General features: G+C 39.6%; 1 protein-coding gene across 1 annotated transcript; it reads right to left on the minus strand.

Annotated features, from left to right (window-relative positions):
- Positions 1–4,967: 4,967 nt before the first annotated feature.
- Positions 4,968–13,598, minus strand: ctxn3 (cortexin 3; the record flags this gene model as incomplete). The annotated part of the gene is made up of 2 exons (XM_030770122.1): positions 4,968–5,299; positions 13,589–13,598. Coding segments are annotated over 2 exons (342 nt in total), but the record flags the coding sequence as incomplete, so codon positions are not given.
- Between the last annotated feature and the right edge of the window lie 5,046 nt (positions 13,599–18,644).

Consider the following 18,644-nt stretch of genomic DNA (forward strand, 5'->3'; position numbering starts at 1 on the left):
TCTAACGCTTGTTCAGGCGTTGTTTAATGTTCAGTTGGACGCCGTCTTTCTCTGTGAGACGTAACAAGCAGGACAGTGGAAGTGAAAATATGACCTCTGCGGTCAGAGGGAACGTCATGAACAAATGGTTTCATAAAGTTGCTGACCGTGATAAAGTAAACAGCCTTGCTTCGTAAAGCTGACTTTCTGATCAGTGACAGCAGCGCTTGAGAAAGCTGACAGCCAAAGGGGAGAGTGTGCAAACTCCACACAGAGAGGAGCTGGGACAAGTGGGATTCGAACCTGGGGCCTCCTTGCTGTGAGGCAGTAGTGCTAACCACTGAACGACCATAAAGCTGTGAGCCACTGCAGGATTAACAAAAGTATAGTATTAGTATCAGGAGGAAGGAAATGACTATGACATGACTGCATTGTGTGGTACTGTATGGCCTGCATTCTATGGTAATGTATGGCAATCCAAATCAAACAGGAACTGGGTGGCTTTTTTAAGCTTGCGCTTTTGTACCTGCTATTCTGTTTTAATTACCCATGGATTAACTAGAGTGTCAGTTAATTTTCAGTTAATTAAAACAGTCAGTTAAATTCTGACTGTTGCATATTTGGCTTAAAGCTCCTTTCATATAAAATGTTTAAAGGCTGAGAAACAGTTTCAAGTTTTGAAATGTTTTGAGGTTATGGCTTTGAAATGGTTAACCATTGATCTAGAGCACATTAGTTGGTTTACTGTTATTCAGTCATTTTGCCACAAAGGCAGTCCAGGCTTGGCAAAGTTTCTGCAAAAATTTTTAAAGTGAAAGTTTGTTTGATTTTGTCAGGCCTACTTTGAACAGAAGCTCAGCTTTAAAAACTGTGGGACTTGCTAAATATGCTGATTTCAAACACAAGGAATAAAATCTTGATTGTGCTAAATGCCAGTGCAATCCCATATAAACATTCTGTTCTTGACTGAAAACACAACACGGTGCAGCCCCCAGGGTAACGCATCAGTGTTGGTTTCACAATGACCAAGACACAACTACTTGTCGACTCGGTTGCTTGAATTCAAGCCTAAGGAGTAAATGTGTGAACATTCATGTCTCAACAAATGGTGAGGAACACACCCACGGACAGTCAGCTCAATCACTTTGCATGAAAGCAACAGAGCTGTGAAGTTAACGTAAGATCTCTGATTTCAGACTGCCCCATAATTTCTCTTAAGATTGTACTTTACTGCCACCTAGTGGTTTATACTACACATTAACCCAGGACGATTACTACGCTGCTCTTGAAGGCTGACTACCTTTCTGAGACTAAATATGATCAGACCAGTCAGTTGCACTCTTAATCTTAATTTGGGAACAAAGTAATTAGAAACTGGTCCTTAATATTCTTTGGAAAAAGATTATTCTCCAAAGTATTAGAACCAAAACAGCCATCGCAACATTCAAGCATTTAAAAACATAACCAGCCAAAATACTTCTACAAAGAACACAGGCCAGCGTAAAATGCTGAGGGGGCACTCCCATCTGCAGGGTCTATACTGCTGTGTAATAACAATTAGCACAACGTGAATGTTAACTAAGAGAGACTGTGAGTGTAAATAACTGGGCATGGAAATTAAAGAAAACTTTCTTTCCCTCATACACACACACGAGCAGACACACACACCGAGAAACAGAGACAGAGAGAGAGAAACAAAAATGCAATGATTGGTCTTTCAGTTCAATTCTGAGCCACTGGTCAATACAGCTATGACTGTGGATGTGGATTTGGACAGAAAAATGGCCTTTGAAGTAGATGAGGCAATCATTCTGTGTTTCACATCATATTCTGGTCAAGATCTCTGCCCCATAAATGATTTGTTGGTTGCTTATGGACAGGTGTGGAGACTGGTGTGACCATTAAAGAGCAGGGTAAACCGAGTCATGAGGAGTCAGGTCCTCCTTCTTCCACACGCTATATGAATGAGTTATGCTGCGGATGAAATCAAATAAATGTATCAAAAATCAATTCTCCCATTGTTCTGTTTTAAAATAAATCATGACATTGGCTGGCTTACTGCATCATCTGTATTTCTGTTCTGATATCAACCTGTGACTCATTTTGACATAGCGAATTATTGCAGCCGCTTCCAGCCCTACTTTTGACAGTTAGAACATGTGTGAATCCTAAGGATGAATTATTAAGAGTTAAGTCACAACCTCAGAACACAGATAAGAACGGCCTTGAAGAAAATGCAGTGAAATGTTTAATTATTCATTAAACATTTAATCTCTAAATACAGATTAAATGTATTTAACACTGTACACAATACAGTGTTTAAATATTTCATCTCTAAAATACAGTGCTGTTCATCTTTCATTATGGTAATGGACATCCTTGAAATGTCAGAGCACACTTCCCAAAGAAAACTCTCATGGGCAGTGATTTGGAGACAGTTTATTAAACATCTCTCTAGCTCACAAATGTAGGTGTGGCACATTGCACAGATGGAGCTGCAGGAGAGGGATTCAGAATCACCACTGGTCTCAATGTCATACACCTACAGGTAATTCACATTATTTACACACACAAGCTCTACACACAATCTAGACAATCTGGGCTTTGTGCCTTAGGGAGTCCATTGCTCTAGTGCTGAAACTGTATATATAAATATATATATATATATATATATATATATATATATTTTTTTTTTTTTTTTTTTTTTAACAGTATGTAGGTCTGAACACTAATACTTTCATATATATCATCATGTATATGTCTCTCAGTATTGATCTGTCAAAGGAACTCACATGGTAAAACAGTTCAGAACTGCTAATGGCTCTGGAATAGACTTAAGCACCAAACAGCGCCTGTTCGGCATAGCTACAGCACAGCTACTCTGTACATATCTCTTTAAAGTCTTTGGCAGGTCATATGAGGCCTATATGTCATTAGTGACAGCTGTGTACAGTTGACACACGCCCAAGAACTTCAAATTAGACTGGGTACAAACCATTCATAATCTCCTTACATGTTCAAAATCATTGTCATTAATATTGTTGTAACAGTGTCATCACAAATTGAGAGCAAAACATAAAGCTGTCCATCAACGAATGCTCAAAATCTTTTCCATGGCTCGTTGATGGAGGTGAGATCACAAGGATATAATAGTGCAATAGAGGCTCATCATTGGCTGAGGTCCACAATAGGGAAGGTGCAACAGGAGGAGTGGCATCAAGAGCAGAGAGAAGGACAACAAGCACATGGATGATAACCACTGCTGAGCATCCAAGCTTTAAATGGAAGATTTTAACAGACCCCATTTGTTTTGTCTCTATACAGATGAAGAGGAGAGGGTTAATGGGTGGGTTCCCTTTGTCATTCCTTTTAAACACAGACTCGTAGATCACAGAGATAATGGACCGTGTCAAAGTGCCGAGGAAGTTAAGAGTGACCATCTTGTCTGAAAAGAACATGATATGTTCCAAAGCTATTGATCTTATTCATATGAATCAAAGGCTCGTGGAGAGCGGGTAAAAATATGTGGAGATTTTTTTTCAGTTGATCAGGTTTTTATTGTGCTGGTGAGGCAGTATATGCTGTCTGTTCCTCTAATTTTGTGACTAATATATGTGATTTTCACTTGGTCTGTTGAAGCAGAGGGAGAGAAGATAGAGAAGATATCATTTGTCACAAACCTGGGGGAGGGGGAGTGTTCTGTTTGGGCTAAAAGATTTAAGGGTCATTAATTATCCCTCCATTTGTGTGTGCCATGAACAGTTACAAGCAATGCATCAATAACATTCTTCAAGTTATGGCTAAACGTGTATATCCATTTGTATGTGTGTGTGTGTAATTTATGCTACAAAAAATTACAGGCAATTTATCCTCAACTATCTCCACCTATGGCTAAATGTCTATGTGTGTAAGTGTGTATAAAAGTCCACATAACAGGATCACAAAGCATGTGTAAAACTTCCATCAGCACTACACAGACATTTTACAGATGATTTCAGTCATTCTGGATTATTTTGAGATAACTGTGTGCCTTCATGTGAAGAAAGCCTGATGCTGCATTGGTAGTCACACTGAATCAAACATTAAGGCTGATTAACTTGGTTGACATTAGCCTTGGTAAGTGTTCACTGAAGCATTCTATAGCTGTAAGATAAGGCCTTTGAAAGATAGCATTCCCCAGATTTGGAGAGATGAATTACATGGCAGTCTACAACAGCACAGGTTTCCACAAAGTGAGCAAGAATAAGAAGGAGAAGACAAGGGGGATTAGGGAGAGTGCTACCCTGTAGGAGTGTGGCCATGATCCCCTTGGCACTGTAGGAGTATGAGGCCAGGTCTGTTTCAGCAGCTGGGAATAATATACCATACTGTTCAATTCAGCATACACCCTGTGCAGAAAAATGCCATCTACTCTACTACAAGTAGAGAAATGTCAGTGTAGGTGAGTGTGGGTGTGAGTACGTAAACTCTGTGAGTAGACTCACTGTCTATGCATTTTGTGTGCATGTGTGTGTGTGTGTGTGTGTGTGTGTGTGTGTGTATGTGTGTGTGTGCAAAAACCCAGGCTTTTCACTAACATGTGGTCAAACTGACCTTGCTCCAAGCAATCCAGCCTGTATTTGTGTGTTTCATGTGTACACAGGTGATGAATATATATTTGTACACCGCTAATGCACTTGGCAGACGCTTTTTAAAGTAGTCCAGATTGTGTTACAACAGTATACACAGTATACGTATAAGTGTGTATGCGTGTGTGAACGTGTGCGTTTATGCCAGTGAGTAGTCAGACAGTGTCTATGGGGGAGCATGTCCCCCATCTCGTGCACACTCTTACCGGCTTTTTTTGTTTTTTTTAAGGTTGTGTCTCAGTTCATTTTGACGTGGGTCTACGTGGTCTCATTTAGTGATGTGTACCTGTGTGTGGTTGTGTGGTTACGTATGTGTATGCGTGTGTTTGTCTGTCTGTCCATATATAGACGCGCGCGTGTCTACGCCAGTGTGTAGTCAAACTGGCCCTTTTCCAGGCCGTCCAGGCCGTCGGCCCAGGTAGAGGTGGGCATGCTGCGGTAGGGATCCAGCAGGATACGGAAGCAACGCACAATCAGGATGCAGAGGAAGACAAAGAGAAAGATGACGAAGGCGAAGGTGGTCTTCTGCTCCAGGGTCATGCCGGCGCTGGCCACAGGGCCGCCCGCCTGCAGCAGGGAGGAGGTGAAGGGCTCGGCCTCCATCAGCCAGGAGAACTGCAGTGGGTAGTCCCAGAGGAGGTGCTCGCGCATCCTCACACGCCCACGCCCCAGCTCCTCCAGATGGACCTCATCTAGAGTATGGAGGTGAATGGAGGGAGAGCTTTGATCAAATATTAGGTTTTCACAAACTGCCCAAACATTTCGCTATGGCATCAATGAGGGAGAGGGGAAAGAGAAAGGAAAGAAAAGAGAGACAGAGAGAGAGAGAGAGGGAGAGAGAATGGCAAGAACAGAGGACTACTGATGAAAATAATACAGGACTAAAGGACTATAATGGACTAAAGATGAAGATACAGGACAAAAGATAATAAATTGCAGAGGAACAAACAGAACAAACGCATCAACAGCATGTGTGTGAGAAAGTATGAAGGAAAAAGAGATTTCTGTTCACTTGAGAGTCCTTCTGTAAATGAACAAAATTAGAATTACCACACAAATAGAATAACTGTCAAGAAGGAGCATAGGAGTAGAGAGTTGCATGCATTACTAGACACAAAGCAGAGATTCATCCTCATTCCCGGAGACTTAAGTCTCATTCACAGCCAGTTTTACCTTGAAAATGCCTAGCTTTTGATACATAGAATGTAATGTTTCTCAACCAGTGATTCATGCCTCTTTGCCCTTGAATACACAGGTTTTCATAATGCTTTATACACTGCAAGAGGTGCTCTGAACCCAAGGATACTGTGAGCTTATGTGTTGGCAGAAAACATACACTTTCCAAAACACTTTCCTCATTAAGATGCATTTGTACACGAAAAACAGTAAAATTCTACACCAGTTAGCAATAGAGCACATTCACTCCCCACAGGTGAAATACTATCAGATTTGATCATTCAACCAGCAACAATAGGTGATCAGACAGTAGTGAGAAAGAGAGAGAAAGGAAGGGTGAGAACGAGATGAAGCGCAGGGACAAGAGAAACAAAGAGGGGAGACAAAGAGGGGAGACATCTCAGAGTAGACCCAGATGATTTTGGTTGGCTTTGTTGGTTGCTTTAGTTAATCATGGTTTGACTCTTAGGAAAGCAGGGCAGTGAGCTCAGCTGAGCTTTCTACTATGTCAATATTGCATATATATATATATATATATATATATATACACACAATATTAAACAGATATAAATATAAATAGATACATATATGTATGTGTGTGTATGTGTGTGTGTACATATATATATATATATATACACACACGTACATATATGTATCTATTTCTTTACTTTGAAAAGGGACACACCGGTAGTAGTAGATGATATCTATTCACTCCAGAGCAGGATACTGTGACTGTCAATATGATTAAAGCAGACAAAACATCTCCACTCTATGGAGTCCAGTTCTGCAGTTTACTCTGGGTGTTTTAGTTTCAGAGCTGGAGCTCAGCACTTTTTCTCCATCTCTTTCCTCACTGTATTCTTTTCCTGCAATATTCTGGACCGGCATGCCACTATTATGACTCATACTGCAACACTGAATAAGCAAAAGCATAAAGATACCCACAAACATTTTCATACTAGTGTAGCTGATTTTTCACAAAAATGTCTCTCACATGATGATGTGCATGATTTGGTTGCCACTTTGGAGGGAGAATGGCTTTACATAGTGTTACACTGTGAGAGAGAACTAGATAGTAGACTGGAAAGATGGTAGAATAAATTTTTATGTAAACACCTGAAGAAACTTTAAGCACATGCGCTTTGCCATTTGCTAGACTCCAGAGCAGCATTTTTGTGAGCACATAGAAAAAACTAACTGCTGTCCCTGAGGTCCCCAACCGCAGGCAAAGAAAAACAATGCAGTAGTGAGCAATAATCCCCCTGACTATTTGTGTGTGTGTGTGTGTGTGTGTGTGTGTTTGTGACAATGAGTATGTATGTGGACACACACATGCTTTCAGGGTTGTGTGTATGCATAAGCAAAGATGTGGGACTTCTGAGACAGTGTTCTTTTCTTTTCTAAACGCTCTGCACATTGTATCACTGTCACTGCTCTAGTCTGGTCTTGTGTGAGTCATTATGGAAAAGTGGAGAGGGGGTAAATGAATGTCTGTTGCCTGCTGATTAACATTAAAGAGTTCTAAAACCAATACCTGCTGTTATTTTGATTCACATAAATGAGTCTAAATTGGCTCCCTTTGAAGGGCCACACTATCTGTGGTCATTCCACTGACTGCGGACTACTAAATTACAACAGCAGACATTATAAAGGCTGTGGGACTCCTCTGCCTACTAATAATGAAGCAGAAATAAAGAATGGACTAAATAACTAAATTATCTCAATGGCAAAGCAATACAGGCAAAGGCAAGACATCGTCATGGTAATCTTCTTCGGTGGTGTCTCCTGCCTAGCAGCAATAGATTCAAAGACAGACCGAGCTTTGTCATTTCTGTTTTTTTGTCAGCAGCAGCCCTGGAAAACCCTGCAGTCCCTAGTGAACCTGCCTCCACTGGCCTGATGGGAAGAGAGCTGGCAGGCCCAGATCTCAGAGACAGTGAGATGTCACATCTGACTCACAGCTTTGTCTGAAGATGCTCCAAATCACCAAACACCCACTGCACTTTCAAAGTATGCTCAAGGTCATTGGAACAGATTGTCTGTTCTTGATGTTCTATGTCTGCTACTGCACAGATTATAATTGGTTTTAAACACAACATAAAAATCATACAATTTAGGCATACATTCCCCCTAGCAAAATCCTCACAACTCTTTCTGATCAGACAGAGAGTTGTTGTAGGCACGGATTTAATTCTAAAATAAGCTCAACACTGCGCTGCAGCATCGTATAAAAATAATCTAGATACAACGAATGCAAACAGAGAAATAACAGACATCATGGATATGGACTGAAAAAAAATAATCTGCAGGAAAGTCAAGGTATGAAAAGGCTTTTACTGCAAATCGGAACTTCACTGATTCACAGAAGCAACCAACCGACTTGACAGAGTTCTTTCACCTGGTTTTCCAGGCTTTAATTAGTAACTGATAGAAAGGTCAAGACTCACTGTCTCCCAGGACTGACTCTCCACAGCCCTGCCGTAGATCAGTCTCCATATACACGCAGCAAATTACATGGTCAGTTCAGATGTTACTCTATTTCATTTTCATACATGCTTAGCATAATAATTAATCCATTTCACGATGCTGTCAGTATACACTGTGGAAAAAGCTGAAACAAATTATACTGTAAGGAATTAAACTATTTTGTGTGTGCGTCTGTGTGTGTGTGCCTGTGTCTGTATCCGTGTGTCTGCCTGTCTGTGTATGTGTCTGCGTGTGTGTGTTTGTGTGCTGACCTGTGCTGCATTACCAGGTGTCGGGTGAAAGCAGATGGAGAATGTAAAGTAGAGGATTAAAACACAGCAGGAGGCTTCTGTAACTTAACTTCATTAAAAACACACAAAGCGGTTGCTTCCTCACTGCAGATCAGCCAGTGCTATATATTTAGAGAGAAATATGACAGCCTCCTCCTGAAGAGCCTTGCCAGAATTGTGTTCTACATAGACATAGACAAAACTACAAAAGGACTGAAAAACATATTTATAGATCTCTAGTTCTCTGATGGGCTTGTTTCTCTTTTTAAATATTGGATCAACTTGCATATTTCTGTTCTTGACAAAAATCACCTGTAATTCTGTATTGTGTAGGCTAAAGTGGTGCAAAAAGCACTTTTTGCTCAATTATGGAAATGTTTAGTTAAGCTCATAACATTTTTATAAAAACCAGCCCACATATCTATGCAACCATTACACACTCAATAATTATAATTTTATAATAATAATTCTATGATGCGTCAGTTGTTCACAATTAAACTAAAAGTGGTGGCAAATCATATGTTACACTGTGCACCAAAAGAAGGGTTAGATGTAACAGGACGTGGCTTAAATTGAACTCCAGCTAAAAATGATTTAAAATATGTTGCAAGCGAAAGTAATTCAATACAATCTGGAATTGTATGGGGTTATTATGCCAGCTGTTATAATTGCTTTGACTACATTTGGGATCTTGACAAAGACTGTGTCGTGGACACAATCCACAGCAAACTAAAATGTCCTATGTCTCATGAGAAAAGCCCTCAGATCATCGCCTCTCCTCACTGCATTCGCGTTTATTAAATCACAAGGTAAGTTGCCCATTTCTATTATACGTTATCCATATATCTGGTAATCAACATTCATTAGGGCTAAACAGAAAAATTACATTATGGTTCCATGTGTGATAATTGCTAAATAAATTCATTTGGCTTCTCAGATCTTGACAACAGGCCCTGCATCAAACATGAACAAACTTGTTTAGGAGGGTGGATGGCATGACAAATGTCACAGCCACTGGCTGTAATCCCATTAAAGCCACATCCCTGACTGCAATTTCAAACAGGACCCCAAACAGGCCACTCATTTATCTATTGTTCCCTTTCTTTTTTTCTTTGTTTCGCTACGTAAAAGGTTGGCAAAGGGTTCTGGTTTTTGCTGTTTGGTTTTTCATTGTTAAATTATAATACATTACTACAACTTATTGCCAGTCTGTCCTGCTCACTACTGTTACAATTTCCCCCTTTTTTTAATAGGGAAATTTTATGGTAAATGCAACCTGTCACAACCATTAACCATTTCTGTGGAACTGGATTACAGAGATTGCAATACTGCTGTAATTACAGTAAGCCATTGTATAACAGTGATTGATTTTTCTTTTTAAACACTTAACACATGCTTTAGTTTTGGGCACAGTCTTAATCAAAGAAACACCTGTCCATACAGTAAGTACATGACTCAAAGTGCCAAATTCAATTTGCCAAATGACTAAACTCACATTCCAAATGTAAGCCTAACAAGATTAACTTGGCATTTATATCTCATAAATCAAGCCTGAATGAAAAAGGCTACAGAACTGGAGAACAAAGCTGCACAAAACAAAGAGAGCAACAAGAAGGCACAAAGTGTAAGAGTCAAGCAAAGGCAACTGAATATGGATGAGTACTACAATCAGTAATCTGAATATGGATGAGTACTACAATCAGTAATCTGAATATGGATGAGTACTACAATCAGTAATCTGTAAATGGTGTAAACTGCTGTAAACTGATATTATTTGAATGTATTTTCTTTCCTGTACTCCATGTATCCTGCAGGATGTTCAGGTTAGAATAAAGTTCTTGTTCGGGTAGCTGAAAGAGAACCACTATTCCACCAAAGAAAAGTAAGACAGCTACAACTGTTTACATGGAAAAGGTCACTGGATTGTGGTTTGATTGTTATCAAAGGTAAAATGACAACGTCTTGTTTGCCCATATTCAAGTCACTTCAAAATCATCCTTTCATGGTATCCTAAGGCAGAGCAGAATGATTACATCATGTCCTCTTATATACTGTAGTTTTACCCTACTGTTAAACAGCAGGGTGTTACAAAGAGAAAAATACACAAAAAATATCTCCTATAACCTCTAATGTCTGAATATTATAGGACATAATCAGCTTAATATTTAATAACAATCTTCATCAGTTGAAGGAGCTCTGAAGTACAGCACCATGATTGTTTTTTAAACATTTAAGGTTGTCTACATTTACACATTAGTGTTGCAAATACAAACATCAGCCATATATCTGCCATATAGTACCAAGTGCGTATTAGATGTACTAGATTACATTAAGTGTGAAATGTGCATGCAGCATGAATCACTAATGTGATTACATGTGTGTGTATTTTGGCAACTTGAATATGAGGGGTGTGTGCAGCGAAAGGTTTTTCAGCTGGGATCATGCACACTTTTCCAGAGTGACCTAATAGCTCTGGAAACTTTCTTAATATTACTGACAAAAGGCTAATTGTTTCAAGAGCCATGTGTGAACGGCTGAGAACGAACCTGAAATGGCACATTTGAAAATTGTAAAACAGAACTGGTACCAAATCAATGGTGCATTTTAGACGTGACGTTTTTAAAATGTTTACATAATGCAGCTGTAGACCAAGCAGACTAGGGAGGCAAACTGAAGAGTGTATATTGCCTATTGCAGGAACAGATCACCATTAAAGAACACTATAGCCAGAGCAGCATCTTCTGCAGCAAAATTCTCTTACCAGGGATTACAAAGCTAGACCCACATTACATAAACACAGTCCACCCACTCACTGCCTCTATACTGTGCACTGATACAATGCACTGAACCACGCTGTTTTTCCTGAATGTCTGCCTGTTTCCTTTCGCTTCATTATCACAGCAGAAACCTCAACCCACACATCAATTCTTTTCACCCAAACACTACAAGCATCAGTCGCATTCACATATGCCAGGCATGGAGGGTCCTCCTGAAAATAAATAAACCAACGGGAGGGGGATACTGTGTTGTTTGTAACAAACAACAGCAGGGTGTTACAAAAAGGAAAAAAAAAAAACAAAAACACAAAATTACCCCATATAACCTCTAACGTCTAAAATGCTCCACGCATGGCCAGTGACAGCGTGCTTTAATACAATACTGCATCAGTAGAAAGTGCTCTGCTGTAGGAAAAAAATGGGTGTTAAAAATATCATGACTAAATTTTCATACTGCCCAACATTTCTTCAGCTGAATTGATCTTTCTTAGTAGGACTATTAAATTTGTTATTGCCAGTCTCTGGCAGCTTGCTGGTATGGAAAGCTGTCTACCCAAAAACAGGCAATTTTTAAATCTGGCTTGTATCACTCTGTACTCAGAAAATCGTAAGACACCAATGTGCTCCAGAAGGTAAACTCACTCTCTAATTGACAACGAACCAAAGGTATGTCATATCATTCTCTTGTGTAAAGACCCATCTCTGACGTTGTCCTCTAGCTGCTAATCAGCTGAAACTGTCTGTCCTTCCTGAGGACAGAAGGGTGAGATCAAGTGGGCTGCTGTAATTCACTATAGCCTTTCCGTTCATTAAAAACCACCTTTTTCTTTTTTTTCTTTTCTTTTTTACAAAAAAACAATGTTTAAAGTTCTACAGCCAGCGGTTACAGATGACTTTTTAATGAGTGACTCAAAGACCACCGAACCTCAATAAGGGACTGTTGGACAAAACTTTTTTTTTTTACATATGTAAATTACTTCACGGCTAATTTATTCATAGCTATTTTACTGCATGATGCAGTCAGTGACTAAAATTGCTCTTCGATGGTGTAAAAGGCTTATCCATATCGTATAATATCGTATTGTATAACACGTCCTGTTGACTCATGACATACAGTAGGACTGCTACGGAAACAGTCATGTCCCAGTTTTTTGAAACATTAACTATGATAGAGCACAAGAGTGTCCTCTGAAGGACAACACTTAGTTCTGAATTCACTGATTCTGACAAGGCCTTGATTGTCATCTAACCATATTTTTTATGAGCAAAACCCCTGTTAGCACTGTTCTCTTCCTCACATTGTGAAAGACAAAAACCGGAAGAGCCAGGGGAGCAATTAAATCCGTAAGAAGAAATCGTCTAAAACACACAAAAACACAGACGTGAATCGAAAGGATTATTAAACAACTACATACTAATCTTACCAAAAGGAATACTACCAATGTAGATTATCAGTATGATATTGTGTGTGATTCAATTTGTTCTCACAATGTTTTTAGGCATCTGAATTTAACATATCTTGTCTTAGCCCACTTCATTGTGACTGTCAATGTCATGAAATGATTTGACTTGTATTCTGCCTATTCATGCTTTATCTGCCTTTGTCCCTGCTGAGTAGAGCCAAGTCTTTGCATCCAAACTGCCTCTTTTCTCTGCCTGGCAGGGCTTCTCTCTCTGTCCCCGTCCTCTGCCCTGGCTGGGTTACCCTGTAGAGCACATGACCGCTGCACAGCTGAAACAATACCAGCGTCATACTGATGCCACCCCGACTGAACGCAGCTGTGGGGTGAGAGAGAAGGGCAGCTAGATAAACTCTGTCTGGGTTATGTCTGACACACATATACACGGGCATCATACAACTCCAGCCCTAGTGAAAATCCATAGGCGGAGACACGCTATCAGAATTTATAAGTTTGGCATCCGTTAATACATTACACCAACCTGGGCCAAAACATTCAAGGCCAAAAGAAATGAAAATGACTTTAATTCAATATATTTAGGTTTTGAATTATTTTTAATCAACAGTAAAAATAACAAGGTAGCAAAAAAAAAAATCAATCCAATTTAATTTGCTCAGACCAATCAATATGAATTCCAAAGTGAAAAGAAAACTAGCATTAAATAAATGATACTGAATGAATTCTAATTTGTGAAGCTGAAATGGTTGGGGGAAGCAGATTCTGCTGCAGTGTGTGGTATGCGCGCGCACACACGCGCACACACACACACACACACACACACACAGAGAGGGGGAGAGAGAACACACACACACTTACACAGACACACACCACAGATGGAGAGAGAGAGAGAGAGAGAGAGAGAGGGAGAGAGAGAGAGAATGAACTTCATGCAGTAGAGTGCTCTGGGAGCTGAGTGAGAGTCATGCCTAATTCCGATGGTTCATTTATGTGTGTAATGGCTGAAAAGAACTCACTGATGTAGAGCTATATTCCTGTAGTCTGTGAACACTACTGACAGCAATTTTACCAGTTAATAGATTTCAAGTTTATTCACAGCATTCTCGCTGTATCTTGAAATTATAGCTCATTACTGTACTGTAACTTACTGGCCCTGGTTTTACCAGGAAAGTGCTTTATATATATAGTTATATATAAAGTTGCTAGCGATTTGCAATGGGATGCTGTAATTTCAACGGAATACAGTAATTTACTGAAAACAAATTCATCAAACCAAATCTCACATAGTGCACCATATTCCAGAGTACAATCCTGCAAATAACAGAACAATCATTTACTGATGAAAACGTACTGTAAATTTACTACAATTTTATCGTGAAAAATGAAAAAGTAGACTGTTCTCTACGCCATGGAACAATCAAATTATTTATCTTGCCTAAAACCAGTGACAAAATACTGACTCATACTGCTATTATCTGTTCTTCCATCATCAAATAAATGGAGTCCTCAGGAAATCCAGAGATATAGACACACACACACACACACACACACACAAGCCAAATAAACAATTCACCTCGTGTGCTGTTAATTGCAAATGACAGTCTACCATGATAAATGACAGGATTTTTTTTTTCTTTTCAGGTTTCTAATTTGGGAAAGAAATTAATTTTAGCTGACATAAAATACAACATTCAGAGTGAAAGAGCCATCTTGCTCTAGTTTTTAATCATATAATTAAAAACATTCAAGGAAATGCAGTTATTCTAATAACCAGTATGGGCCAGTATGAGCTGTCACAATCTAAAGATGATGAGAAACTCACACATTAATGGCACCGGGGGTTAGGAGAAGGTGAATATTTACCCTTGTGAAACTTACTGCCATGGTAACTCTGACAGTTATAAATCTGATAAAGTCAACATGTCAACACATTGCTCTGTTGGGAATGACTTCGAAGCCTCCCAGCACAAAAGGATAGCTGCTTTGCAGTTGAACACCAAGGTCAAAATTTCTTGAAAAATAAAGTTTGATGTGGAAATATTGTGCTGACACTTTCAGTAGCACACAGTACTGCAGTTCCTACAATTCTTAAGAGAAATCTCAGTGTGGTGTATGGCTGCTCTTCCTGGTTTTATGAAGTAAAGTATCTCATTTGTAAGAACATTTAGACAGTGTAGACACTGTCTAAATGTTCTAAATGTTAATGACAGTTCAGTAGAAACATAAACAAATCATACCAAATAAAGCCTGAAACCTGAATCCCAACAATAATGCTGGTGATAAACGATGACATGTTTAAGGGGAATACGTCTTTGATATGACATGGGTTTGCCACAATACTGGCATGTCTTGGTATGGTCTATTACAGTGCAGCACATACAAAAAAGTCTCGTGGACAAATTGTTCACCTTAAAGGTATTAGCAGTGAACAGACTTACAATGCCGTTGCAGGACCCTCTAAAACTGTTGAATCCATGAACAAAAGAGAAGGTATAATAATGTATTGAGGGAACCAGATATTATTGTTATAACAAAATAAATTTCTTCCCAATGTATGAGAACACAGCTATTTTAAAAGCTTAAGATAAAAACACATTTGTCGATACTGCATTCACTGACTCTTTAACGTAATAATATTTTAGAGCCTACTGGAATATCCGGGGTCCTAACCCCTGTTACACAACCCGAAGAAAAACTTCTGCAGACAGTGTTCTATAATATTGGTTTCCCCGTTTGCTGTTTAACTGAACCTGACACGGAGTTCTGTCAGGTATCATAAAAATTCAGTTTAACTATGAGGCTGGGCGATGCACCAACACGTATTATCAACACCTACATATTTCACAGCACGGTCGGCAGTAAACTAGTCTGTCACCATATGAGACCCATCAATACTTTCAGTTGTCTATAAAATAAAAATCTGAAGCATTCACAGAAAGCCAATGTCCACAGAAGCACATTGCTTTAAAAAATGAACGAAGGAGGCTCAAGAAAACATAAACCGTGGTGATGTTGATACACGATCCACCTATTGCGGTAACCTCGCCGTTATTCTTATGTTCACTCAACAAGTGAAATACAGCCAAGGCGAGTCGATAGCGACGGAACCGTCATATGCAATTTTAACCTCTGTCGCTGCCCCATTCGTTTAATGCTAGACAACTGGCAACATAATTATCTAAATCAAAGCATAATTATACCTTTACACAATGATGAAGTATTAAGTTATACCTTTGTCTCCCCGTGAGAACGTCGGATCCATTTCCAGAGTTACAGTGAAAACCACAGGGTTTCGCCCATTCTATCTCCTCCTTGCACCTTCGATAGCTCACTACCGCACAGATAAAAGACAGACGAAAGAGATTAACAATGACGAGAAACGGTGCTCTTCGCTGGCACAAATGACAAAAATCAACAAAACCATGCACCTCTTCTCATTCAAAACGTCAAAAAATGAAACGGGAACCACAAGCCTGATGTTTCGGCGCACACAGTTGCGCCTCGCGCCTCGCGCCTCTGCTGCGTGAGCGAGTGAAGTGGTTGAAGATGCTGGGGGGAGCCGAGTAGCAGCACGGTTAAGCCAATGCCACATAATTATGATTATACTGAAACTGAGAAATCTGGGTATACCTGCTCACACGTCAACACCACCATTAACCTGTAAGAACTGCTATTTCAAATACGAGCTGCCACAGGTTATTCTTAAACAGAATTTTCTGGCAACTACTCATCTGATAGTCGCATTCAAGTCATTATAGCGCAGTGAAATATTAAGTGCTCCCCTATTTGGCAGTTTGAGGTGAAGAACTAGAATAGAAACTCTCGGGAATTCCTTAGAGGCGCAAGCATTTAGGTCAAGTTTTTCAGATTGTATTTTTTTTCACTGGTATGACATGTGGTCCGCAAGTTACGACAAGTTATTCTGAAATCATTCAGTTTTAATGATTATGTATGCGAAAAATCAGTGAGAAATCAGTTTGCACACTCAGCTTAATGAGCCCTGCTAGAATTTATTTTTCTGCATTTTTAGAGTGAATGGAAATTACTCTGATATTTATTTTTAATTACAAGACTGCATGCGCGTGGATACAAGTTATTTTTTCTTAATACATGTAGGCTACATAGTTGTACTGGCAGTTTTAGGCAGGCTGACAGTAGATTTAACAAATAAGTTATTATGGTTTACTGTGGAAAGCATGGAACAGACTATAATGTCAATGCTTGGGCATAAAAAGCCAAATATATGTTATTGATTAAATGCGTCACGTCTCAACTCAGCTCTCAGGTCTTGCCATTAGTTTTCTACTGCAGTTTGACTGCCGTGAGACACAATCATTGGCCTGTTTTAACTGGATTTGCCATTTCTTTTCTATTGCAGTTTGGCTGCAGTGAGCCATAGTCATTGGCCTGTCTTCACTGGGGAACAATAAAAACACAACTAAAAGATCTAGTCAGAAAAAACAACATGGGCATGTGTAAACTTCTCATGTACTGCACTCATTTCTTCCCCGGTTTGCTTGACTGACACAGCTGTGAGGTATTTACAGTAGCACAGCAGGTATGTTTTTGCATATGACTGTCAGGGCAGGGTTCCCTCAGTGTGCTTACCTTCAGAGTGGGCTTCAGAGGCAGGTGGTCTTGCTAGTGCCATGGAGAATTTGACTGTTCATCCATGCACGATAGTCAGGGATGGTCAAGGATTCCATTTCCACATCAAACACATAATGAGTGGCAGTGGACTAAGGAGAGGCAGCAGGCAGCTGCTGGCAGCTAAACTGATTCAGAGTACAGCTGATTTGGTGGGAGGCTGACTTGCGGGAGGAAATGAATGGGGTCACACTGATGACATGCTGTGTACAACACCTGAGAGGTTCACCTGAGAGATTATTTACTGTGTCTCTATGGATGTCAACAGACATTCTACATGGGGGCTACTTAATATTAATACAGTGTGCTGCAGTTCTAGTTTGTACAATTACCAGACTTACCTCGTAGAAACTGAACCCATCAGAAAGTAAATAAGTGTTTTTTTTAACTTCAGCCCTGGGTACACATTTTGAGCAAACCAAGAACTAGTATGCAACATGTGGGCATAACTCAAGATGGCACCAAAAATTATCAGTGCCTTGGGTCCCTAGCTCTGACATCGAGCAATATTTCATTAGCTGAAGTTAGCTTTAAGATTGCTGAAGTGTGCTATTATTATATTGAAACAGCACAGATGTCACTACTGTTACACGTAGCCCTTATTGTATTTACAGGAAGTCTTGGCTTAGTCACATTTCTGTTATTGTTGTTGTTGACATAACATTTCAAATGGCAGTCATATTTCTAAGAACTGCACTTTTGTGCCTTACACTGATGATGTCAGCACTGTCTCCAAGATGAACAGAACTCTGTGCTTTTATAATCTTAATTACCACATTTCATCAATCTCTCTCCCATAATCTGATATGTGATGCAACAGAGAAGGCATCCACTTCATGGATTTAAGTGAATTGTGCTCTCCCCTGCATCTGTTTCTTTTCAGTGCAGGCTACCTTCTATCAGTCATGCTGTACCAAAATCTGACAGAAACAGTATAAAATGACGTTCTTCATCATCCCACAGGAGTACTCTTGATTCATGATTCATCAATCGTCATTCTGATAAGTCGTAAATACAGTTAGCACCAACTACAATTCAAAACTGAAATTATTTGGTGGGTAACTAGCGGTACCTTTACGGGCCTATTACACTACTGACGGATTTTAAAAAATGCATTTTTTGTGTGTGTGTTATGCAGACTATGCATTGTTCAGTATGTCTGAGTATTCTATTCTGGTGCTAAATGTGTACAATGTGAACCTGCATTGTGATAAATTAATTATTAGGAAGGGCAGAGTCAGTATTCACCACATGCCAAATGGC

This window comes from Chanos chanos, chromosome 3 (assembly GCF_902362185.1).
Source record: "Chanos chanos chromosome 3, fChaCha1.1, whole genome shotgun sequence".
Taxonomy (NCBI): Eukaryota; Metazoa; Chordata; class Actinopteri; order Gonorynchiformes; family Chanidae; genus Chanos; species Chanos chanos.